The 27,002-nt window shown below is 50.8% G+C and overlaps 2 protein-coding genes across 3 annotated transcripts in view; both read left to right on the plus strand.

Moving 5' to 3' along the window:
- Positions 1-18,149, plus strand: part of CATSPERB (catsper channel auxiliary subunit beta) — a 90,592-nt gene extending 72,443 nt beyond the window's left edge. The window contains 7 exon segments of the mRNA XM_075615396.1: positions 8,462-8,659; positions 9,620-9,730; positions 10,173-10,283; positions 11,726-11,864; positions 12,258-12,358; positions 17,173-17,247; positions 17,754-18,149. Of these exon segments, the coding sequence (XP_075471511.1) occupies positions 8,462-8,659; positions 9,620-9,730; positions 10,173-10,283; positions 11,726-11,864; positions 12,258-12,358; positions 17,173-17,247; positions 17,754-17,933 (915 nt within the window). The 3' untranslated portion in view covers positions 17,934-18,149.
- Positions 18,150-21,789: 3,640 nt separating this feature from the next.
- Positions 21,790-27,002, plus strand: part of PPP4R3A (protein phosphatase 4 regulatory subunit 3A) — a 32,492-nt gene continuing 27,279 nt past the window's right edge. Inside the window, exons 1-3 of one of the 2 annotated variants that reach the window (XM_075614542.1) lie at positions 21,790-22,274; positions 25,616-25,671; positions 25,949-26,047. In XM_075614542.1, the coding sequence (XP_075470657.1) occupies positions 22,133-22,274; positions 25,616-25,671; positions 25,949-26,047 (297 nt within the window). In that variant the 5' untranslated portion in view covers positions 21,790-22,132. The remainder of the gene's footprint in view (positions 22,275-25,615; positions 25,672-25,948; positions 26,048-27,002) is intronic. The other variant, XM_075614541.1, reaches the window with a different exon arrangement.

The raw sequence follows: 27,002 nt of genomic DNA on the forward strand, positions 1-27,002 counted from the left end.
CCGTCACTCTGCATCTCAGGGAACGCCAGTACTGAGGTACCGTCACTCTGCATCTCAGGGAACGCCAGTACTGAGGTACCGTCACTCTGCATCCCAGGGAACGCCAGTACTGAGGTACCGTCACTCTGCATCCCAGGGAATGCCAGTACTGAGGTACCGTCACTCTGCATCTCAGGGAACGCCAGTACTGAGGTACCGTCACTCTGCATCTCAGGGAACGCCAGTACTGAGGTACCGTCACTCTGCATCTCAGGGAACGCCAGTACTGAGGTACCGTCACTCTGCATCTCAGGGAACGCCAGTACTGAGGTACCGTCACTCTGCATCCCAGGGAATGCCAGTACTGAGGTACCGTCACTCTGCATCCCAGGGAATGCCAGTACTGAGGTACCGTCACTCTGCATCTCAGGGAACGCCAGTACTAAGGTACCGTCACTCTGCATCTCAGGGAACGCCAGTACTAAGGTACCGTCACTCTGCATCTCAGGGAACGCCAGTACTGAGGTACCGTCACTCTGCATCTCAGGGAACGCCAGTACTGAGGTACCGTCACTCTGCATCTCAGGGAACGCCAGTACTGAGGTACCGTCACTCTGCATCTCAGGGAACGCCAGTACTGAGGTCCCGTCACTCTGCATCCCAGGGAACGCCAGTACTGAGGTACCGTCACTCTGCATCCCAGGGAACGCCAGTACTGAGGTACCGTCACTCTGCATCTCAGGGAACGCCAGTACTGAGGTACCGTCACTCTGCATCTCAGGGAACGCCAGTACTGAGGTACCGTCACTCTGCATCCCAGGGAACGCCAGTACTGAGGTACCGTCACTCTGCATCCCAGGGAATGCCAGTACTGAGGTACCGTCACTCTGCATCTCAGGGAACGCCAGTACTAAGGTACCGTCACTCTGCATCTCAGGGAACGCCAGTACTAAGGTACCGTCACTCTGCATCTCAGGGAACGCCAGTACTGAGGTACCGTCACTCTGCATCTCAGGGAACGCCAGTACTGAGGTACCATCACTCTGCATCTCAGGGAACGCCAGTACTGAGGTACCGTCACTCTGCATCTCAGGGAACGCCAGTACTGAGGTCCCGTCACTCTGCATCCCAGGGAACGCCAGTACTGAGGTACCGTTACTCTGCATCCCAGGGAACGCCAGTACTGAGGTACCGTCACTCTGCATCCCAGGGAACGCCAGTACTGAGGTACCGTCACTCTGCATCCCAGGGAACGCCAGTACTGAGGTACCGTCACTCTGCATCCCAGGGAACGCCAGTACTAAGGTACCGTCACTCTGCATCTCAGGGAACGCCAGTACTGAGGTACCGTCACTCTGCATCTCAGGGAACGCCAGTACTGAGGTACCGTCACTCTGCATCCCAGGGAACGCCAGTACTGAGGTACCGTCACTCTGCATCCCAGGGAATGCCAGTACTGAGGTACCGTCACTCTGCATCTCAGGGAACGCCAGTACTGAGGTACCGTCACTCTGCATCTCAGGGAACGCCAGTACTGAGGTACCGTCACTCTGCATCTCAGGGAACGCCAGTACTGAGGTACCGTCACTCTGCATCTCAGGGAACGCCAGTACTGAGGTACCGTCACTCTGCATCCCAGGGAATGCCAGTACTGAGGTACCGTCACTCTGCATCCCAGGGAATGCCAGTACTGAGGTACCGTCACTCTGCATCCCAGGGAACGCCAGTACTAAGGTACCGTCACTCTGCATCTCAGGGAACGCCAGTACTGAGGTACCGTCACTCTGCATCTCAGGGAACGCCAGTACTGAGGTACCGTCACTCTGCATCCCAGGGAACGCCAGTACTGAGGTACCGTCACTCTGCATCCCAGGGAACGCCAGTACTAAGGTACCGTCACTCTGCATCTCAGGGAACGCCAGTACTGAGGTACCGTCACTCTGCATCTCAGGGAACGCCAGTACTGAGGTACCGTCACTCTGCATCCCAGGGAACGCCAGTACTGAGGTACCGTCACTCTGCATCCCAGGGAATGCCAGTACTGAGGTACCGTCACTCTGCATCTCAGGGAACGCCAGTACTGAGGTACCGTCACTCTGCATCTCAGGGAACGCCAGTACTGAGGTACCGTCACTCTGCATCTCAGGGAACGCCAGTACTGAGGTACCGTCACTCTGCATCTCAGGGAACGCCAGTACTGAGGTACCGTCACTCTGCATCCCAGGGAATGCCAGTACTGAGGTACCGTCACTCTGCATCCCAGGGAATGCCAGTACTGAGGTACCGTCACTCTGCATCTCAGGGAACGCCAGTACTAAGGTACCGTCACTCTGCATCTCAGGGAACGCCAGTACTAAGGTACCGTCACTCTGCATCTCAGGGAACGCCAGTACTGAGGTACCGTCACTCTGCATCTCAGGGAACGCCAGTACTGAGGTACCGTCACTCTGCATCTCAGGGAACGCCAGTACTGAGGTACCGTCACTCTGCATCTCAGGGAACGCCAGTACTGAGGTCCCGTCACTCTGCATCCCAGGGAACGCCAGTACTGAGGTACCGTCACTCTGCATCCCAGGGAACGCCAGTACTGAGGTACCGTCACTCTGCATCCCAGGGAACGCCAGTACTGAGGTACCGTCACTCTGCATCCCAGGGAACGCCAGTACTGAGGTACCGTCACTCTGCATCCCAGGGAACGCCAGTACTAAGGTACCGTCACTCTGTATCTCAGGGAACGCCAGTACTGAGGTACCGTCACTCTGCATCTCAGGGAACGCCAGTACTGAGGTACCGTCACTCTGCATCTCAGGGAACGCCAGTACTGAGGTACCGTCACTCTGCATCTCAGGGAACGCCAGTACTGAGGTACCGTCACTCTGCATCCCAGGGAACGCCAGTACTGAGGTACCGTCACTCTGCATCCCAGGGAACGCCAGTACTGAGGTACCGTCACTCTGCATCTCAGGGAACGCCAGTACTGAGGTACCGTCACTCTGCATCCCAGGGAACGCCAGTACTGAGGTACCGTCACTCTGCATCCCAGGGAACGCCAGTACTGAGGTACCGTCACTCTGCATCTCAGGGAACGCCAGTACTGAGGTACCGTCACTCTGCATCTCAGGGAACGCCAGTACTGAGGTACCGTCACTCTGCATCTCAGGGAACGCCAGTACTGAGGTACCGTCACTCTGCATCTCAGGGAACGCCAGTACTGAGGTACCGTCACTCTGCATCTCAGGGAACGCCAGTACTGAGGTACCGTCACTCTGCATCTCAGGGAACGCCAGTACTGAGGTACCGTCACTCTGCATCTCAGGGAACGCCAGTACTGAGGTACCGTCACTCTGCATCTCAGGGAACGCCAGTACTGAGGTACCGTCACTCTGCATCTCAGGGAACGCCAGTACTGAGGTACCGTCACTCTGCATCTCAGGGAACGCCAGTACTGAGGTACCGTCACTCTGCATCCCAGGGAACGCCAGTACTGAGGTACCGTCACTCTGCATCCCAGGGAACGCCAGTACTGAGGTACCGTCACTCTGCATCCCAGGGAACGCCAGTACTGAGGTACCGTCACTCTGCATCCCAGGGAACGCCAGTACTGAGGTACCGTCACTCTGCATCCCAGGGAACGCCAGTACTGAGGTACCGTCACTCTGCATCCCAGGGAATGCCAGTACTGAGGTACCGTCACTCTGCATCCCAGGGAACGCCTGTACTGAGGTACCGTCACTCTGCATCCCAGAGAACGCCAGTACTGAGGTACCGTCACTCTGCATCCCAGGGAACGCCTGTACTGAGGTACCGTCACTCTGCATCCCAGGGAACGCCTGTACTGAGGTACCATCACTCTGCATCCCAGGGAACGCCAGTACTAAGGTACCGTCACTCTACATCTCAGGGAACGCCAGTACTGAGGTACCGTCACTCTGCATCAAAGGGAACGCGAGTACTGAGGTACCGTCACTCTGCATCTCAGGGAACGCCAGTACTGAGGTACCGTCACTCTGCATCTCAGGGAACGCCAGTACTGAGGTCCCGTCACTCTGCATCCCAGGGAACGCCAGTACTGAGGTACCGTCACTCTGCATCCCAGGGAACGCCAGTACTGAGGTACCGTCACTCTGCATCTCAGGGAACGCCAGTACTGAGGTACCGTCACTCTGCATCTCAGGGAACGCCAGTACTGAGGTACCGTCACTCTGCATCTCAGGGAACGCCAGTACTGAGGTACCGTCACTCTGCATCCCAGGGAACGCCAGTACTGAGGTACCGTCACTCTGCATCCCAGGGAACGCCAGTACTGAGGTACCGTCACTCTGCATCCCAGGGAACGCCAGTACTGAGGTACCGTCACTCTGCATCTCAGGGAACGCCAGTACTGAGGTACCGTCACTCTGCATCTCAGGGAACGCCAGTACTGAGGTACCGTCACTCTGCATCTCAGGGAACGCCAGTACTGAGGTACCGTCACTCTGCATCCCAGGGAACGCCAGTACTGAGGTACCGTCACTCTGCATCCCAGGGAACGCCAGTACTGAGGTACCGTCACTCTGCATCCCAGGGAACGCCAGTACTGAGGTACCGTCACTCTGCATCCCAGGGAACGCCAGTACTGAGGTACCGTCACTCTGCATCCCAGGGAACGCCAGTACTGAGGTACCGTCACTCTGCATCCCAGGGAACGCCAGTACTGAGGTACCGTCACTCTGCATCCCAGGGAACGCCAGTACTGAGGTACCGTCACTCTGCATCCCAGGGAACGCCTGTACTGAGGTACCGTCACTCTGCATCCCAGAGAACGCCAGTACTGAGGTACCGTCACTCTGCATCCCAGGGAACGCCTGTACTGAGGTACCGTCACTCTGCATCCCAGGGAACGCCTGTACTGAGGTACCGTCACTCTGCATCCCAGGGAACGCCAGTACTAAGGTACCGTCACTCTACATCTCAGGGAACGCCAGTACTGAGGTACCGTCCCTCTGCATCAAAGGGAACGCGAGTACTGAGGTACCGTCACTCTGCATCTCAGGGAACGCCAGTACTGAGGTACCGTCACTCTGCATCCCAGGGAACGCCAGTACTGAGGTACCGTCACTCTGCATCTCAGGGAACGCCAGTACTGAGGTACCGTCACTCTGCATCCCAGGGAACGCCTGTACTGAGGTACCGTCACTCTGCATCCCAGGGAACGCCTGTACTGAGGTACCATCACTCTGCATCCCAGGGAACGCCAGTACTAAGGTACCGTCACTCTACATCTCAGGGAACGCCAGTACTGAGGTACCGTCACTCTGCATCAAAGGGAACGCGAGTACTGAGGTACCGTCACTCTGCATCTCAGGGAACGCCAGTACTGAGGTACCGTCACTCTGCATCTCAGGGAACGCCAGTACTGAGGTCCCGTCACTCTGCATCCCAGGGAACGCCAGTACTGAGGTACCGTCACTCTGCATCCCAGGGAACGCCAGTACTGAGGTACCGTCACTCTGCATCTCAGGGAACGCCAGTACTGAGGTACCGTCACTCTGCATCTCAGGGAACGCCAGTACTGAGGTACCGTCACTCTGCATCTCAGGGAACGCCAGTACTGAGGTACCGTCACTCTGCATCCCAGGGAACGCCAGTACTGAGGTACCGTCACTCTGCATCCCAGGGAACGCCAGTACTGAGGTACCGTCACTCTGCATCTCAGGGAACGCCAGTACTGAGGTACCGTCACTCTGCATCTCAGGGAACGCCAGTACTGAGGTACCGTCACTCTGCATCTCAGGGAACGCCAGTACTGAGGTACCGTCACTCTGCATCTCAGGGAACGCCAGTACTGAGGTACCGTCACTCTGCATCCCAGGGAACGCCAGTACTGAGGTACCGTCACTCTGCATCCCAGGGAACGCCAGTACTGAGGTACCGTCACTCTGCATCCCAGGGAACGCCAGTACTGAGGTACCGTCACTCTGCATCCCAGGGAACGCCAGTACTGAGGTACCGTCACTCTGCATCCCAGGGAACGCCAGTACTGAGGTACCGTCACTCTGCATCCCAGGGAACGCCAGTACTGAGGTACCGTCACTCTGCATCCCAGGGAACGCCAGTACTGAGGTACCGTCACTCTGCATCCCAGGGAACGCCTGTACTGAGGTACCGTCACTCTGCATCCCAGGGAACGCCAGTACTGAGGTACCGTCACTCTGCATCCCAGGGAACGCCTGTACTGAGGTACCGTCACTCTGCATCCCAGGGAACGCCTGTACTGAGGTACCGTCACTCTGCATCCCAGGGAACGCCAGTACTGAGGTACCGTCACTCTACATCTCAGGGAACGCCAGTACTGAGGTACCGTCCCTCTGCATCAAAGGGAACGCGAGTACTGAGGTACCGTCACTCTGCATCTCAGGGAACGCCAGTACTGAGGTACCGTCACTCTGCATCCCAGGGAACGCCAGTACTGAGGTACCGTCACTCTGCATCTCAGGGAACGCCAGTACTGAGGTACCGTCACTCTGCATCTCAGGGAACGCCAGTACTGAGGTACCGTCACTCTGCATCTCAGGGAACGCCAGTACTGAGGTACCGTCACTCTGCATCTCAGGGAACGCCAGTACTGAGGTACCGTCACTCTGCATCTCAGGGAACGCCAGTACTGAGGTACCGTCACTCTGCATCTCAGGGAACGCCAGTACTGAGGTACCGTCACTCTGCATCTCAGGGAACGCCAGTACTGAGGTACCGTCACTCTGCATCTCAGGCAACGCCAGTACTGAGGTACCGTCACTCTGCATCTCAGGGAACGCCAGTACTGAGGTACCGTCACTCTGCATCCCAGGGAACGCCAGTACTGAGGTACCGTCACTCTGCATCCCAGGGAACGCCAGTACTGAGGTACCGTCACTCTGCATCCCAGGGAACGCCAGTACTGAGGTACCGTCACTCTGCATCTCAGGGAACGCCAGTACTGAGGTACCGTCACTCTGCATCTCAGGGAACGCCAGTACTGAGGTACCGTCACTCTGCATCTCAGGGAACGCCAGTACTGAGGTACCGTCACTCTGCATCTCAGGGAACGCCAGTACTGAGGTACCGTCACTCTGCATCTCAGGGAACGCCAGTACTGAGGTACCGTCACTCTGCATCTCAGGGAACGCCAGTACTGAGGTACCGTCACTCGGCATCCCAGGGAACGCCAGTACTAAGGTACCGTCACTCGGCATCCCAGGGAACGCCAGTACTGAGGTACCGTCACTCTGCATCTCAGGGAACGCCAGTACTGAGGTACCGTCACTCTGCATCTCAGGGAACGCCAGTACTGAGGTACCGTCACTCTGCATCTCAGGGAACGCCAGTACTGAGGTACCGTCACTCTGCATCTCAGGGAACGCCAGTACTGAGGTACCGTCACTCTGCATCTCAGGGAACGCCAGTACTGAGGTACCATCACTCTGCATCCCAGGGAACGCCAGTACTGAGGTACCGTCACTCTGCATCCCAGGGAACGCCAGTACTGAGGTACCGTCACTCTGCATCCCAGGGAACGCCAGTACTGAGGTACCGTCACTCTGCATCTCAGGGAACGCCAGTACTAAGGTACCGTCACTCTGCATCCCAGGGAACGCCAGTACTGAGGTACCGTCACTCTGCATCCCAGGGAAAGCCAGTACTGAGGTACCGTCACTCTGCATCTCAGGGAACGCCAGTACTGAGGTACCGTCACTCTGCATCCCAGGGAACGCCAGTACTGAGGTACCGTCACTCTGCATCCCAGGGAACGCCAGTACTAAGATACCGTCACTCTGCATCTCAGGGAACGCCAGTACTGAGGTACCGTCACTCTGCATCCCAGGGAACGCCAGTACTGAGGTACCGTCACTCTGCATCCCAGGGAACGCCAGTACTAAGATACCGTCACTCTGCATCTCAGGGAACGCCAGTACTAAGATACCGTCACTCTGCATCCCAGGGAACGCCAGTACTAAGATACCGTCACTCTGCATCTCAGGGAATGCCAGTACTAAGGTACCGTCACTCTGCATCTCAGGGAACGCCAGTACTAAGGTACCGTCACTCTGCATCTCAGGGAACGCCAGTACTAAGGTACCGTCACTCTGCATCTCAGGGAACGCCAGTACTAAGGTACCGTCACTCTGCATCTCAGGGAACGCCAGTACTAAGGTACCGTCACTCTGCATCTCAGGGAACGCCAGTACTAAGGTACCGTCACTCTGCATCCTAGGGAATGCCAGTACTAAGGTACCGTCACTCTGCATCCCAGGGAATGCCAGTACTAAGGTACTGTCACTCTGCATCCCAGGGAGGGTGTGGGTCTGGGACAATTGTTGTGATTTTAAGTCCTGCTTTATTTTGAAAGAAAAAGGGACACTTTTGAAATAACAATAGATACATTTGTAAAAGGAAACCCTTTGTATGGCTAGATCGCTTCCGATATGTGGGATTTCCCCTTTAACATATGCTCTTTACCCTCCAGGGCAGGAGCTCGATATCCGTAGTCGTTGGACGCGCTTCTATTCTCTGCGCCGTGTCGTCACTCACTATCATTCTAAAGAGCAGCTGTTCGTACAGGAAATCAATGCACTACCAATATCCAGTGACGCTGACGTCCCAGGACTGGCTGAAAGGGGACCCCAAGGATTCCAATGGCAACCCCATGTTACAAAGCTTGCCGGTAAAGTATCTCCACGTCCGGCATTTTACAGGTCAGAGGTCAGAGTAAAGATGGAGCCAATCATTAGGGATATATTACCTCCCTAACTCCCCTGTCAGAAATACACATCCTACATCAGGACTCCAACGGGACTGACTGGATCAGAAAAGATTTAAGAGCAGAAGGGCCACAAGCTTATTTTCATTCAATTTGACCGTGAAAAATGATTATGTTTAAACATTAAAAAGCATTCAGAACACCAGTACCATATACTGTACATTAAAGATTAAAAGACGTTATAAGCCTGCAGCCCCTCCAAGGCATGACCACTCTGCAGGTCCTATAACGGCGTATACATTACCTTAAATTACATGTGAGTTTCGGTCATACACGGCACATACATGCTTAAGCAACCGGTGTGAAATTACCAGGGAGAGAATGTCCAAGGGCCACTTCAAGGTCCTTTGTGGGACGTATTTGGCCCGTGGGCCACAAGTTGAGGAGCCCCGTCCTACACTGAATACAGATACAATGTTTCTCTTCAAACATCTATTTAGCCCAAACTCGGGCTCTTCAGCTATAATACATGTATCCTAAAGCTGCCCCAAAGAAAAAGATGAACTTATGCAAAAAGGTGCATCAGAGTGAAAACAGCTTCACAAATAAAACTCCTTCTGTTCTGTAAGTCTTCTGACTTATTTCAACAACAAAAATAAAAGGTTTACTTAAAAATAAAAGCATTAGCTGCGAGTCAAATACCTCAACACGCAGTACTGCAATCATGCAAGTCTTTAGGTTGTGCCAATTAAAGAGACACTGGATTGGAGGAGACCTGGGCAGGGGATGCCTACTCTGCTGAGTGCCATGGAAATAGAGTAGGACATCTTCGTTAGAAAATACAAAATACATGATTACTCCCTTTAAAAAATGAGATGCCTTTAGTATAATGCGCTAGCTCAATGTTCTCTTCTTTCTGTGCAGTTTAACTACCGACCGCCTTCCAAAAGGGGAATAGCAGTTCCACTGACAAATAACATTTACAATGCAGACCCGAGCAAACCCAAGTTCAGAGACTACTTTCATGAATCAAAAGTACGTACACTAACTACTCCACTTTCATTACAGATCATGATATTTCGTATCGGAGAACAGCTAATCCCTCCTACTAATTGGCATGAAGTATGTCTCAAAACTGCACTCTTTTCTAAAGAGCAAAACATTCATATTAACGTCTGTTTGTTTCTTTATATTAAAGTTCACAAGAAAAATAATTTTTTTTCTTGCAACCTTTGAACAACCATTTGCACACTTTCTAGATGAATGACCTTTTTTTTGATGCTTAACACCACTCTAGACATATCTTCTTGTAATATTTAATATTCTCAATAGTTAAGAAGGTTGCCATTTTCTCTCATAGGAAACTCCCTTGTGTATTAATTAAAAAAGTGGTTAATTTTTTTTTAACAATTTTATTTTCAATGTTTTGTCAAGATGACATTTTTTTACATCCTAAGCCTTTCTGAAAATGTGTCAGGTGTCTGGAGTATATAAGAAGTGCTTTGGTATGAAGTCCCGCATAGAGTGCAATTGCACGGACAATGAGAAGCTGTCCTTCTTTGCTGCTTATTCCGACTGCAGAGAAAAGGTGCGTAATGGGACCTGCGGTAACTGATGTCTAAAACATTTCCTGCCTTAAAGGTGCATTCACATTAAATTAAGACAAAAGTCAAGTTTTCTATTAATATCTGCTCTCATGCTTTGCATGTTTTATGAAATTAAAACACAAACCGTGAATGACTGTAGGTCACTTATACGATGTTTGCTCTTTACATAACTATAATACAGTATATATCATCATCTTTAGCCATTGTCGATCTACTGCTAGATGAAGCTCTCCCCAAGGATCTTCCAGGAACTGCGGTTGCAATCTTTTCTGTACCACGTTACTACAACCAATGTTCTGATTTCATCCTCCCATCTTACTTTTGGTTGTCATCCTGTTCTTTAAATTTCCCTTGGGATCCAGTTGAGTACTATCTTTGTCCAACAATGATCATTTCTTCTTGTAATATTTCCGGCCCACCGCCATTTTTATTTGGTCACTCTTAAATCAGGCCCGTCCCTTGGTTATGAGCCACCCTTACGCAAGCCCTATTAAAGCTGCAGTTCAGTCTTTTTTTTTTTTTATTATTTTTTTTACTTCAATAGTTTCATGTGTGCAATCTCTAATTACCTAAAGAACTGTATAGCTGCCAGTCAATTCGTTCTCCATGTATTGATCGGCAAAATTTGGCAAGATCTTTAGAGCTGGCATATGTTTTTCTTCTGCCTCTGTCACTCAGTGGAAGCTCATGAATATTCATGAGCACTCCTGCACTGACATGTGCTAGAGGGAGGGCAGGGCTGACAAAGGGGTGTGCCAGGGCTTGTGACAGGACATGAAGGGGCAGTGCCTTAGTAAATGGTTGTTAAAATAGAATACAAGAAAATTAGTCTTTCAAAGTTGTTTTTTTAAAAATAGAAAATGCTAAAAGTATTTTTTCTTACTACAGAACTGATTTATTAAAAAAAACACACATGTAGGATATTGACTGAACTGCAGCTTTAAGGAACTCCCCCCCCCCTCCCCCCCAAAAAAAGTTCCCCATGGCAAAGGCAAATACCAGAGGTGCCCAACTCCAGTACTCAAGGACCACCTACAGATCAGGTTTTCAGGATATCCCTGCTTCAGCACAGGTGGATCCATCAGTGACTCAGTAATTATGAGTGATCCACCTGTGCTGAAGCAGGGATATCCTGAAAACCTGACCTGTTTGTGGCCCTTGAGGACTGGAGTTGGCCAGCGCTGGCCTGTACTGTCCTGTCCCTCCTGTGGGATTTACCTAAACGACAGCTGCTGTGATTATCTGAGATAACTGCAGCCATCCTGTGTAAACAAGCGCTTCTCGAAAAAGGTCTCTCTATTTTCTGTTCTCCATAATTACAATTGCACAATGCGGAATTAGTGCACATTTGTACATTTTTAACGAGAGATAAACAAGGCTATGTTTTTTGGCTTGATACCCTGTTCCTCTTATCACGCTGCAGGTTCTCAGGATGAAATTCCCTGTCAAAAAACTTCCAATCCAGTTGTACCTTTTAAGTGAAAATGAATATTCAGCCATGCGATCTCCTTATTTTGTAACGGTGACAGAAGTGAATAATCGGGATAACTGGGAAGTTACAGGTATGATCTGTAGGAAAGAGGATTTACCATACTTACTACCGCCTTTTCTGGTGATATAAGCATGCGCAGTTGCAGGTCCTAATGCCTGGGTGGCCAACTCCAGTCCCCAAGGGCCACCAACAGGTCAGGTTTTCAGGATATCCGTGCTTCAGCACAGGTGGCTTAATCAGTCTCTGCTTCAGCACAGGTGGCTCAGTCTCTGCTTCAGCACCGGTGGCTGAAGCAGGGATATCCTGAAAACCTGACCTGTTGTTGGCCCTTGAGGAGTGCAGTTGGCCACCCCTGCCCTAATGGCAGGAAAGGGTTACATACGGGCCTCTTCACTGCAAAGTGCTGCAGACACTAGCACTGACATCCTTCACCGCATTCTTTTTGGGGTTTCTTTTTGGACAGGCACAAATTCAACCCCAAGCATGCTAAAGCTCAGACAGTACCTGCGACACAAGTCAAATAGCACCTTGTATAACCCAGAAGGCCTGCTGATGAGTATTTACGTAAGTTTGACATACTTTTTTATTCATGTACATGACTATTGCATTCATTCTGTCTGCAATAAAACAGCTTTGCTTGCAGGGTGCCAGGAAAGAAACTTCATTTAAGCGCCCCATCTTCTTTTAGAAAAAGGTACACTATAGAACTAATTTAGATTAGTGGCCAAGTACTATACTTAGTGGCACTGCTACGTTGTTGCTGGCAGCTTATGGGACAGCAGACTGCAGGCGGTGCCACTCTGTTACAACTCTGTAAGGCTGCGGCCAGGGTGAAACGAAGCGATGCGCGCTCGTGCTTAGCGCGATCAGAGTGATAATTCTGAATGCGCTAGTCCAGGGTGCGGGTGCATGCGTGCACGTGCCTGTGAGCTTGCTTCTTACCGACACAATCAAATTTGATTTTGCTGCTCGCTGATGCATCACGTGAGCGGTTCGTCCAATGAGGGCGAAGCAGCTCCATGACGTCACAGGCCGCGCCCCCCAAAAAGCCCCCCTCCATGCGTGCAACTAACAGGACACAAAATCGCTGGAGCAAAATGAGCGCCGAGCTCGAGCACCAGCGCGCTCTCATTCATCCTGGCCGCAGCCTAAGGGCTGTCCTATAGAGGGTGCGCTTGCTGCGCCGTGCGCGCGCGGCAGTTATAGTTGGCTGAAGTTAGTCAGCCTTTCTATAATGGTGCCGTGCGTGTGCACGGCAGTGAGCGTGGAACCCGCCGACAGGGGGGAAGATGAGGAAAATAAAGATTTTGCGCTGCTACCGCCGCTGAAATGTATGTATGTATATATATACGTGTGTGTGTGTATGTACAATGTTAATAAATAATTTATTCCAACGCATTTATTTATTATAAACCACACACACACACACACACACACACACACACACACACACACACACACACACACACACACACACACACACACACACACACACACACACACACACACACACACACACACACACACACACACACACACACACACACAGTGTCGCTGACAACATACACACAAAAAGTGTGCGGCACGTGCACGCATGTTTGCACAGGCGCACGGCCGCACACACTATATATCGGGCCTAAGAGACAAGCCACACGCTTCGGGCATCTATGGCAACGTATGGGTTAAAGCAGGGGTGTGCAAACTTCCTCCGCTGCGCTCCCCCTGCTTGCTCTCACCGTGTCAAATGATGCCGCAGGGTCATGTGAAGCCGCGTCTCTATGGCAACGGGTGTCAAATGACGCATGGTCTAAAGCCGGGTAAGGGATCCGCGCACCCCATTTGCGCACCCCTTGGTTAAAGTCTCATCCCCTCCTAAAAAAGTTCATGTGCAGAAACAATTTTGAATGTATTTATTAGAACTGTTAATTCTAATACCTTATGTCACTGTTTTATATCCCAGGGAGAAATTGAAGTCAATGTATCTTTCCAAAATACCAATTGTGCTTTATACCATTAGGCCTCGGACACGCTTACCGCTGGCGTGCTGAGGCGCGCTGAGGCTCAGGGAAAGCGGGTGCTTTCCCTGGCCTTGCGGTTGCTTACCGCAAGCGCTCTCAGCAGGCCGTCAGGGGGCGGTCCAGTGACGTCACGGAGCTGGTTCGCCCTCATTGGGCGAACCGCTCACGTGACCGGCCTGTCTCACCGGCAAGCGGGGGAATTTTAAATTCCCCTAAGACCTGCGCTTCCGCAAGCGCGCAGAAGCGCAGGTGAGCCCCTACTAAAGCCGCTCTAATTGCGGCTGTAGGGGCTCAGTGCTGAGCGGGAGCACGCGTCAGCACGCTTCCGCCAGCAAGCGCCAAACATGGCCAAGGCCTAAGTTGTACAAGCCGCTCTCACAGACATGCAGAGCGCCACTATTTTAGTACTTTAAAGCAGCAGAACATGTGGTATTTTTAATAGGTGGGAAGCAGAGGGTCTTCAGAGCTAAACCACGTTAATTTCAGCTAAGGGGACCCCTGTTCCCAGAGATATATATATACCTCCATAGCGTGCGCCGGTTGCAACTCCGGAGGTTTAAAGGTCCTGGTTACACGGATCAATAGGAAGCCGCAAGGGATGACATCCCGGCTTCCTATTGGCCCGCGTGACATTAAAGCCGCCATTATGTTCCCCACACACAGCCCAGCCTGAGCTGCTACCGGTGCCCCCTGCGGAGGTCTCGGGGAGCAGGGGGTCCCCTGCGGAGGTATCTCGGGAAGCAGGGGGTCCCCTGTGGAGGTATGTCAGGGAGCAGGGGGTCCCCAGAGCTTAAATTAATGCAGTTCAGCTCCAGAGACCCTCTGCTTCGATCCTATTTATTATTATTATTATTATTTAAAAAAAAGGCAAGCAGGATTGCTACTTTGAAGAGGCAATCCAAGCGGCACGTAGAAAAATAAATCATGGTATCATTTTCTTTTACTTATATTTCTGTCTTTTCTGTTATTACTAATGTAACGGGTATTCCCTGTGAATACAGGCGCTACTACCTGCTGTGTAACCTGTGTGGCTCTCAGGAGCCTAAGCCTCCGCTTGGGGAGCCTGGGGTACATACATATAATACGATCTTGTGGTGCAACGCCTCCACCTGGGAGGGATCCCAACGGAGTGGGAGGAGGCCCTCACAGGAAACAATCACATTAAGCAAAAAGATGTGAAACAGAACTGGTTTTACTGCATAGCATGTACGTATTCATAAATCAACAGGTGTCCCTCTCTAGAGGAGACACTGACTACTGCGTCTCGCAGGACGCTCCCACCTCCACCGGGTGATCCCACCCCGTGTCCAATAACCCCACACAATATGTCCCGCACCCTTTAAGGGAGATATGTGTGACTGCGCAGCCACTAGTCCTGTATTAACAATATATGTAGGATCGTTGGTGCACTTGTTGATATGATACCTGCCCGGGGCTCCCACCCCGGGTTCCGCAGACTACGACAGAGATTCCGCCCGATCCGACGTCGTCCTCCGCACCGCTTTGGGTGAATTCCGGCGTGGATAATATCACCTTAGTCTCAGTGTCTTTGGTGGCGTTCTGAGCCCACCTCGCAGGGCTGCACGGCTTCAGCGCTGTGTCCCTGACTATCCAAATAGCTAATGGGGCAGTGTCCCTATCTAGGGCCTGTCCCTATAACACAACAAGCTACACAGTGGCTCAGGGCTGTCTGGGGCCTAGGGGGGGCTGCTGGCCTAGTACAGGGAGTCACTGACTCCTGCACCCTACCTCCTTCCCCTAGCTGCTCCTGACGCCGACTAACGTGGGCTCAGCGCGCCAAATGTATCCAATCTCCCCTGCAGGGAGATCCTACAGCCCTATTGGCTACCTTGCTCTGCCCCTGTGCACCCTGGGGGACTGTATTCTTCTTGGGAGCTATTCTCCCATTGGCACCTCGCGCGCACTTCCTTTGCGCATGCGCGAACGTCCCGTCTGCTCACCGCGCAGAAATACCCACTGCGCATGCGTGCGCAGTCCAACATGGCGGCGCCCTGCACGGGGAGCCGCCGGAAGCCCTCGCGACGCGACTGCGGCCTTAGCACGCGTCCCCGGCAACCCCCACACAAGCTCCTATCCGCCCCCACTCCTGCACCCGGCCGACGGGTCCGCCATGGGGCTCTGCGGCACCCGCGATCGCCGGCAAGGTGAGGGGGGGGGGGGGCGACAGGCAAGGGGGACCTGGCTACACTAATAAAGTCCATTTGTTTATTTATATACGTTTTTGTCAATGTGTGTGCTATTTAGAGGACTTGCTTTTTTTTCCTCTGTGTGTTCTGTATTATATTAATCCCTAGCACCCCCAGGGGTTTTATTTATCTTACACCTCGGTTTTTGACTTTATTAGATATATGAAGGGGTGATTAGATTGCAGAACAATTTTGTGTGTTTGAGATATATAATATAATATATATACATACACACACAGTGGTGTGAAACAGAAAGTACACCCTCTTTGAATTCCATGGTTTTACATATCAGGACATAATAACAATCATCTGTTCCTTAGCAGGTCTAAAAATGAGGTAAATAGAACCTCAGATGAACAACAACACATGACATATTACACCGTGTGTGTGTGTGTGTGTACACATGACATACTACACCGTGTCATGATTTATATAACAAAAATAAAGCCAAAATTGAGAAGCCATGTGTGAAAAACTAAGTATACCTTATGATTCAATAGCTTGTAGAACCTGATATTCATTTGAATATACAGGTATATATATCATTATCTAATACTACAGAACTGATTTTTTTTTTAAACCTAGGATATTGCATGCTTTAAACCACTGTCAAAAAAACCTCTGTTTTTAGGTCTTTTCAAAGTAAATTAATATCACAAGTCAACATAAGCTAAAAGAATATATATGTCAGTTAACTAAAATACTTTGGGTTTTATGCAGCAAGAAATCGGCCTGCTCTGATCCTTCTGCATTAAAATAGATGTGCATTTTGTTAGTATGATGCGTCATATATATTTATTTAAGAGCATTTATGCTGTTTTTAGAATTTGGCGTATACACGTTGTTGCGCTAGAATTGTGCACAAATAACACGGCCGTCAGCACCTTAAGGTTAAGGAGAAAACGACGTAGACATCCATACCGCAAGCCGCTCATTTCCTAATACATATACCTGCGTCCACATTCAAATGTACAACTCCGCAGCAGCACAAAATCCCTTGTCGCAGACCAACGCAGACATATCCGCTACCAGGCGCAGGGATTTTTCAGTGCGAGCTATGACACACTGAGACTTTGCGCTTATATTTTGGCTTTGATACACACTGCCTTTTCAATTCTACAGGCTACTAATTCATCTTGTGTTTACTCTGCAGGGATCTGAACTTTTTCATTTCAGGATCTCACTTATTCCTGGCGTTTCTTTCTGCGAGTTGGCAGATGAATTTCAGGTAATGCTTGCCGTGGCTGTGTGTCAAATATAATTACATGTAGAGCAGCTAGGGCTATTTTCAGAATTCATGAGGTCCTCGGGCAACAAGGCATGTGAGGCCCTGGTCCCCTTTCCTTACTTCCCTTTAATGCTGAAGGAATCTGCAGTGTATTCACACTACACTGTATGACCTCCAGTGCTGAATGGGTTAATTAACTTCATTTGGTAAAACATGATTTCTAAAGTCATTGGCTTAAACGAAAACAGTTGATTTTCGCAAATGAAAGCAGTGTGACTTTTTACTTTAATAAAAGTGGTAGGTTTTATTCTACTCCTTGGTAATTACAGTAGGCTCCATCGTTGGAAATAGAAAATATTGAAAATAAAGAAAAAGGCTATGAAAATTGTGCATATTGCATGGCTACTTCTGCGGCCAGTTAAGCCTGTGTATGATTGATGTGTTCCATGGAGATAAATTGAGCTAGCTTATAATGTTACATTTCTTGCGTTATTTTTCCTTTGCAGATTTATGTCGTTGACGCTCCGATGGCCTTCCCGGGACAATATCTCATTAAGACCCTCACGTCTGTGCTGCTAGGCGGAGTGATCCTCGTTGCTTTCTTCATGAAAAGGCACAATGTCCAAATCTGGGGCACTGTTAGGAAAATCATTAAAAAAAGGGGCAAAGTCAGCCCCGTTTCGTAGCTTAACGTTGTTTTTTTTTAGTACTAATTACCACTGTGTATACAGAATAGAAAGGGTGTTCACAAATGTGAAGACACTGTTATAAAGTAGTGTGACTGCACATTCTTATTACACGTGGAAAGAGCCGTTTACGCCATTTGCAAAAGTATATGCACTATTATTACTGCTCTGAAAACCTAGAAAAAGAGTCTTGTTAAAATAAACTATTAAAGTGAACCTGTTGGTGTGTGCATCAATAATAGTGGTACAGTACTTCCAAAACGACTCCATCCCTTGTTGCATCAGCCCTGTCCCTTTGTTTATGCATTGGAAAAAAATGCCATATTGAGTGACAAAGTGATGCCCGGTATATGTGCTCATTTGCATGTCATTACCCAGGATCCCTGGCTGCTGTGGAAGTATTGTATGCTAAGAGATAATCGGGAAAGGCAGGGTTTGTAGACCAGTCTGAGACGTGAATGTGCTCACAAGTGGCATTTTTATTTGTAGGGCTTAATCAGACGTCTCGTTTCCTTTCAAGTCTTTTCTCACCCCTCCACTCATTGCGGTATCGGAAATAACGTGTCCCTGTCCAGCCTCGTCCTGGTGAGGAGTATTCTCTTTGTCCATGCTGCTTAGTTCTGGCTTTATGACATTTATTTTACATTTGCAATATTAAACCAATAGACCAATTATGCTATTCAGTAGCCCAAAACCCAGCAGAAAAGTTTCTTTTTAGCAGAATCTTTACTATTCCTAATGTTGAATGATGCCAGAGAGGCCACGGACATGGAAATAACCAACAGTTGGTTTTTAAAAATAGAAACACAGGATAGTAAAGCGCTCAAACATGTTTAGTAATTTATAATATCTCTTTTTAATAGTTTTGCAACAAATCTATTGTTGATTAGGATGTAAAAGGCTTATATTATACACTGCCCAAATGTTTTTTTTAAAAAAAACTAACATGTTACATCATAAAATAAACTTACAGTTACTGTATACAGAGTATATTAAAGAATGCTAACATGTATTTTTAACAATAAGTATGAATCCCTAGTTTAAACAGAAAAGGAGAAATGTATTAATCTCACAGATGCAAACCTAAGGCAATACTAGTGCTAGATACACCAGATTTACCCAATATATTTGTAAAAATCCCACTGCTTACTGATGGGTGACGTTTTCTTTGATAAATCTGGTGTTTCACTCGTTTCAAAACCAGGAGGCTTTCACAAATAGCTGTTTGTGATCACCTGAAGTGAGTGAGTGAGTGTCTCACGGGAGCTCGCGTGTGTTCCTCGGCCCGGGAGGGTGTGTATGTGTGAGGGTGCACGTGTGTAGTGTCTGTGTGTGTCGCTCGGCCCGGGAGGGTGTGTGAGTGTGTGTATGAGTGTGTGTCCCTCGGCCCGGGCGGGTGAGTGTGTGTCCCTCGGCCCAGGCTGGTGTGTTTGAGTGTCCCTCGGCTCGAGCGGGTATGTGTGTGTGTCCTTCGGCTCGAGCGGGTTTGTGTGTGAGTGTCCCTTGGCTCGAGCGGGTTTGTGTGTTAGTGTCCCTCGGCTCGAGCGGGTTTGTGTGTGAGTGTCCCTCGGCTCGAGCGGGTTTGTGTGTGAGTGTCCCTCGGCCCGGGCGGGTGTGTGTGTGTGTGTGTGTCCCTCAGCCCGGGCGGGTGTGTGTGTATCTGTGTGTGTGTGTCCCTTGGCCCGGGCGGGTGTATCTGTGTGTGTGTCACTTGACCCGGGCGAGTGTGTGTGTGTCAGTGTGTCAGTGTGTCCCTCGGCCCAGGCGGGTGTATATGTGTGAATGTGTCTCTCGGCCCGGGCGGGTGTGTGACTGTGTCCCTCGGCCCGGGCGGGTGTGAGTATGTGACTGTGTGCGAGTGTCAATCGGCCCGGGTGGGTGTGTGTGTGTCCATTGGCACCGGCTGTTTTGGTTGTGTTAGTGTGTGACCCTCGGCCCGGGCGGGTGTGTGTGTGTCCCTCGGCCCGGGCGGCTGTGTGTCAGTGTGTCCCGCGGCACGGGGCGGGTGTGTGTGTGTGTGGTGTCCCTCAGCCCGGCCGGTTGTGTGTGTCAGTGTGTCCCTCGGCCCAGGCGGGTTTATGTGAGTGTGTCTGTGTGTCCCTCAGCCCGGGCGGGTGTGTGTGTCCCTCGGCCCAGGCGGGTGTGAGTGTATGTGTGTGAGTGTGTCAGTAAGTCTGACCTTCGGCGCGGGTGTGTGTGTGAGTCCGTCGGCCCGGGCGGGTGTGAGTGTCAGTGTGGCCCTCGGCCCGGGTGGGTGTGTGTGTCAGTGTGTCCCTCGGCCCTGGTGTGTGTGTGTCAGTGTGTCAGTGTGTCAGTGTGTCAGTGTGTCCTTCGGCGCGGGTGTGCGTGTGTCCCTAGGCCCGGGCGGGTGTGCGTGTGTCCCTAGGCCCGGGCGGGTGTGCGTGTGTCCCTAGGCCCGGGCGGGTGTGCGTGTGTCCCTAGGCCCGGGCGGGTGTGCGTGTGTCCCTAGGCCCGGGCGGGTGTGCGTGTGTCCCTAGGCCCGGGCGGGTGTGCGTGTGTCCCTAGGCCCGGGCGGGTGTGCGGGTGTCCCTAGGCCCGGGCGGGTGTGCGGGTGTCCCTAGGCCCGGGCGGGTGTGCGTGTGTCCCTAGGCCCGGGCGGGTGTGCGTGTGTCCCTAGGCCCGGGCGGGTGTGCGTGTGTGAGTGTGTCCCTCGGCCCGGGCGGGTGTGAGAGTCCCTCGGCCCGGGCGGGTGTGTGAGTCCCTCGGCCCGGGCGGGTGTGTGAGTCCCTCGGCCCGGGCGGGTGTGTGTCCCTGGGCCCCGGCGGGTGTGTGTGTCCCTCGGCCCGGGCGGGTGTGTGTGTGTCCCTCGGCCCGGGCGGGTGTGTGTGTGTCACTCGACCCGGCGGGTGTGTGTGTGTGTCACTCGGCCCGGGCGGGTGTGTGTGTGTCCCTCGGCCCGGGCGGGTGTGTGTGTGTCCCTCGGCCCGGGCGGGTGTGTGTGTGTCACTCGGCCCGGGCGGGTGTGTGTGTGTCACTCGGCCCGGGCGGGTGTGTGTGTGTCCCTCGGCCCGGGCGGGTGTGTGTGTGTCCCTCGGCCCGGGCGGGTGTGTGTGTGTCCCTCGGCCCGGGCGGGTGTGTGTGTGTCCCTCGGCCCGGGCGGGTGTGTGTGTGTCCCTCGGCCCGGGCGGGTGTGTGTGTGTCCCTAGGCCCGGGCGGGTGTGCGTGTGTGAGTGTGTCCCTCGGCCCGGGCGAGTGTGTGTCCCTCGGCCCGGGCGGGTGTGTGTGTGTGTCCCTAGGCCCGGGCGGGTGTGCGTGTGTGTGTGTCCCTCGGCCCGGGCGGGTGTGCGTGTGTGTGTGTCCCTCGGCCCGGGCGGGTGTCAGTGTGTCCCTCGGCCCGGGCGGGTGTGTGTGTGTGTGACAGTCCCTCGGGCGGGCTCTGTGAGAGTCCCTCGGCCCGGGCGGGTGTGTCCCTCGGCCCGGGCGAGTGTGTGTCCCTCGGCCCGGGCGGGTGTGTGTGTGTCCCTCGGCCCGGGCGGGTGTGTGTGTGTCCCTCGGCCCGGGCGGGTGTGTGTGTGTGTCCCTCGGCCCGGGCGGGTGTGTGTCCCTCGGCCCGGGCGGGTGTGTGAGAGTCCCTCGGCCCGGGCGGGTGGCCCCGAGGAGAGAGCGGGGAGAGGGGAGGGGAAAACATGGCGGCGCTGTGACTGACACACACACTGCGGCCGAGGCGGGGATCGGGCAGCACCGGGACCCAGCGGCCGTGTCACCTCCCCGGGCCCCTCCCCACCCCCTGCCCGGGGAGCGCTTACTCGCGGGGGGTGTCCGGCAGGGGGCGGAGGCTCCAACCTTGTACCGGGGGAAGCGGCGGCCGGGAGGCCTGAGGGGGTAATGGCCGGGAGGTGAGGTCTCCTCGGCGGGGTGTGTGACTGGGTGTCCCGCTCTGAGCCCGCGCGTTACTGCGGGGGGGACTGTCCTGGGGAGGCGGCTACGGGTGTCAGGACAGGCCGGGGATCGGGCCTCGGGTGTTAGGACAGACCGGGAAACAGGCGGCAGGACAGGCCGGGGACCGGGCCTCGGTGGGCAGGACAGGCCGGGTCTCGGGGAGGACTGGCCGGGGACCGGGCCTCGGTGGGCAGGACAGGCCGGGGAATTGGCCTCGGGGAGCAGGACAGGCCGGGGACCGGGCCTCGGTGGGCAGGATAGGCCGGGGATCGGGCCTCGGGGAGCAGGCAGGCGGCAGGATGACGGACACCCGGCGGCGGGTGAAGGTTTACACGCTGAATGAGGACCGGCAGTGGGATGACCGGGGCACCGGGCATGTGTCCTCCGGATATGTGGAGAGGCTGAAGGGCATGTCCCTGCTCGTGAGGGCCGAGAGCGACGGTGAGTCCGGCGGGAGGAGAAGGACATACCCCAGCCCAGTGTGTGTGTGGCCCCTGGACATGTCTGTGGCCCCTGGATATATGTGTGTGTCTGCGTGCAACCCCGTGATACATGTATGTGTCTGCGTGCAGCCCCGGGATACATGTATGTGTCTGCGTGCAGCTCTGGGATACATATGTGTGTGTCTGCGTGCAGCCCCGGGATACATGTATGTGTCTGCGTGCAGCTCTGGGATACATATGTGTGTGTCTGCGTGCAGCTCCGGGATAAATGTATGTGTCTGCGTGCAGCTCCGGGATACATGTATGTGTCTGCGTGCAGCTCCGGGATACATGTATGTGTCTGCGTGCAGCTCCGGGATACATGTATGTGTCTGCGTGCAGCTCCGGGATACATGTATGTGTCTGCGTGCAGCTCCGGGATACATGTATGTGTCTGCGTGCAGCTCTGGGATACATATGTGTGTGTCTGCGTACAGCTCCGGGATACATAGGTGTGTGTCTGCGTGCAGCTCCGGGATACATTTATGTGTCTGCGTGCAGCTCCGGGATACATGTATGTGTCTGCGTGCAGCGCCGGGATACATGTATGTGTCTGCGTGCAGTGCCGGGATACATGTATGTGTCTGCGTGCAGCTCCGGGATACATGTATGTGTCTGCGTGCAGCCCTGGCTATTATTATGTGTGTTTATGTCTGTGCTGGGAAGAACCTAAGCTTCTCTCTGCAGGAATGTATGTGATATATATATATTTATATTATTTACAGTATAAATGCATCTAATAAATACATCTACGTTTAGACCAGCACCATTGATGCTGTAAGTGACAGTTGCCAGGCCTGATAAACCCATATTTGTGTCATTTTGACGTGGTGTTGTACTGCGGTATGGAACATGTTTGCGCCCTATAAATAAATAATACACGTACATATTTACATAGGTACACGTTCTGCTATGGGTCTCTCGCTTGTGGCATAGAAATGGTTTTTGCTGCAGAAGAAAATGCACCCAAAGTTACGGTACCGCCTGGCCAGGGTATGCGACACTATAAGGATGAATTCAATGAGATCATATATCTGTTCTGTTGCATTGATAGAAGGCCGCATTTAGCATTATAAAGGATAATAACGTTATTAGATAATAAGTGTACAAAGTGCAGTGTTAATATAATCTGAAATTATTGAACACTTTAGTGAAGTAAAAAACGAATCATTTTAAAAACCGGCCTTGGTGATGTACTGTATATGCCAATCGTAGTCATGGCAACAACCTTACATGGTGACAAGGAATGCAGACAGGTCCCCGCAGCCCTTATTACCTAATAATACGCGGGAAATACACGGAAAAATGAACATTTTACTCTTATCTGGTTTCAGTTAACCCCTCCCTGCCCGCGGTGCCAAGGGCTTTAAAGACAAACTGTATGTGACAATGTTTTCATCTCTACAACTTTAATAGCTGATGGTTGCTGTGTTGCACCATTACACCCAAAAGCACATTACCCAGTGCACAGATTATAGGGATCTGTGAGAAAGGCTTTCAGAGAGATACACCTGGTTTTAATACGGCACTTTTCCTGCGGTGTGAAACATGCCTGTGTGATGTTGGTTTCTGATTACCCCATAACATTATTGCATGACATCAAACCTCACACTTATTTTTGCTTCTCATTTTTAGAGCATACACAGCCGTTGACACAGTCTGTATGGGCTGCTTTCATCAGGGATTTGAGACATGTTGAAATGTTTTAACCCCCAAGTGCCAGGGGGACCTGCAACGCATTATACCACAATGTGTAGCAGGACTCTAGCACAGAGGATAAGCGAAAAAAAACAACACGGGCTTTGTGTATAACTGCTGCCTCTCTCAGGGTAACTGATGTTTGAGAAGGTCTGCTTTCAAAACTGAAATATCAGTTACACAACCATGTATGCGAAAAGATTAAGTCACTGGTACATCTAGTAACAAGAAATACAAGCATGCAGTGAAGGAGATGGGCAGAAAAATATTTTAGGCCTTAGATCAGGGACAGAATGAACAGAGCCCGCACCTGCTAATATACCAAATGAATCACTTGGTGCTACACGCGATGCCATGTGGCAGAATCAACAAAGCTGCAACCTTTGTATTCTGTTATTGTACAATGCAAACTTTGCTCTTTACTATTTCATTTACTTTCATTGGAATGTGTATAGCTACAGACTCGGCAATCTGTTTCTATATAACATGTTAAATAGAAAGCATAGTGGGATTGTACATCTAATATTCCAAATCATTGTTCTTTGGAAAATCACAATCCTATTAGTAGACTGATATTATTGGATGTTCCGCTGTGCTGCTGGTGCAATACAATAATAGTACACATAGTGGGCCCGGCACGCAAGCTTCAGAGCCGGGGTATCCGACTCCAGTCCTCAAGAGTCACCAACAGGTCAGGTTTTCAGGTTATCGCACCTTCAGCACAGGTGGCTCAATCAGTGACCCAGCCTTCAACTGCATCCCCTGTGCTGAAGCTGGGATATCCTGCAAACCTGACCGGTTGGTAGCTTTTGAGCCTGAAGCTGGGCCACCCCTGATGTAACTAGTGCTCAGACAGGGACTGGACATCAATTAAAGCTGATTACTTTAGCACTGGTGCGGCGTAAACAAGCTTGACCGTCAAGGGCATTTTTGCCTGAAACGCGTTGGTGGACCCCTGCTGCGGCTAAGGGGGGACCTGTTTGTCCACTTTTTTATGGAATAAATCTGATTTTTTGCTATAAACCGTGAGCCTCCTTCTGTTACCTTTGGCAGTGCACTGCCTTATTTTTTCCACTTAGCCAATAATACTTGTCTGATTTAAGCTGACAATAATTTGTTTTAACCTAACACTGCCCATTAGCTGAATTTGATCCTAAATGGCACTTCACATTTTAATAAATACCATTGGGTTATCACACAGTAGGGGCGTAAATGTTCTAACCTGTAATGTACGTCTTTCTCTCAAACGAATACATTAAGGCACAACATGCTGTGTTCCTATGGTTGTCTCAAGGAGTACAGTCTTTCAAAGACACTCGGGTGATTTAACAAACATGTATTTTTACTGCACATAGGAGATCCTTAGCAGAAATAGGTACAGCGTTACATCAATAGCTTCCTTTGAATACAATGCACTACAGTCATTTGTAAATGAAATAATTCGATGAATATAAATATGTTGATGCATCCATTCTTCATTGTGTTTGTTGGTGCTGGTTTTAGTCTTTGAGAAAAAGTTGCTCGTCTGACTAAGAAACTATTCCATGTTATAGCATTTATCGTATGCTATCGTTTTATTTTATTTGTGTATTGTCTTTTCAGGCTCTCTTCTTTTGGAATCAAAAATTAACCCTAACACTGCTTACCAGAAACAGCAGGTAAACTTTTATGGAGGAATTATTCAAATATCATTGAAAAAGTACAATAGATTATAGCATAACAAATATACCAAAATGTGAAAATTCATTGTGACTCTTGGGTTTTATTTTGCATGATAGGCATAATAACACTCGCATGGTTATCTTGTACTGTATTGTAGTGGGAGCGGAAAATCATCAGCAAGTGATAGAAAATTGCTAATTTTACACAAATTGAAAAATGTCACTTGCTGAATGCATCTTCATCGAAATTCAAATTCAGCAATTGTCTTTTTAGGACACGTTGATTGTGTGGTCAGAAGCAGAAAATTATGACCTGGCATTAAGCTTTCAGGAAAAGGCTGGATGTGATGAGATCTGGGAGAAAATATGTCAGGTATGACATTTTACACACGCACGCACGCACGCACGCACGCACACACACACACACACTCAGTCCTTGAGGGTTACTAACAGGCCAGGTTTTCAGGGCAATAGAAACCTAAGCACGCTGTCTTAGTGATAACTGGAGATCAACTTATTGGTTAAGTACAGTATGTGTTAATAACAGAAATCTTACATATCTGACCGGTTGGTAGCCGCCCCAAGGACTGAGCCTGATTGAGCGCCTCTAATCCAAAGAGTATGCACATGGATTATTAGTACTGCACTATTGGAAAAGCAAAAATACAAATAAGTAATCCCTAGAAAATAAATCCATGAATAATAGGTAGAATGTACTATTGCAATTACTAGTCAAAGTTGTATTATATCAATTCATACAGTAAAAATAAGTAATCAAATAAAAACCATGAATCACAGTGAGAAACTTGTGCGTTCCCTACAAAGCTTAGTATTACCAATATGCCCCAGTCCCCGTAGCAAAGTGATGGAACAAAATATGATTCAGAAAAGTCCTTCATGACCACTACAATTTCACTGTAAAAGTAGGAAAAGGAGGCCGGTTCTCCCGTGTGCTGTAAGTGGAGCTGTATACTAGTATTAAAGACTTGTGAAAGTCCCAGCTGCCATGTACACCATCCGGACTCTGAGTGCTCTGTGCCATACTCGCAGGAGGAGGAGAGCGCTCTCGTAGCACTGTGTTGCAGAGAGGAATACGTCTCTGTGGTGTTTGAACCGACATCCTTCCACCCTCAGAGAATGCAGGTCACAGCGCCAGCTGCTATGAATTCTGCGAGTATAGGAGAACAAGAATTTATATATAAGGACAGATATGATATTGACTTATAAAATCAAGAATCAAGTAATGAGCGCTATCAGTAACCTGCTATTCACAGAAGGTTTCCCGTCTATATTCTCTATTACTCCAAGTTGTGGCCACAGCCTTTGGT

The sequence above is a fragment of the Ascaphus truei genome, chromosome 9 (assembly GCF_040206685.1).
Source record: "Ascaphus truei isolate aAscTru1 chromosome 9, aAscTru1.hap1, whole genome shotgun sequence".
NCBI classification, from domain to species: domain Eukaryota; kingdom Metazoa; phylum Chordata; class Amphibia; order Anura; family Ascaphidae; genus Ascaphus; species Ascaphus truei.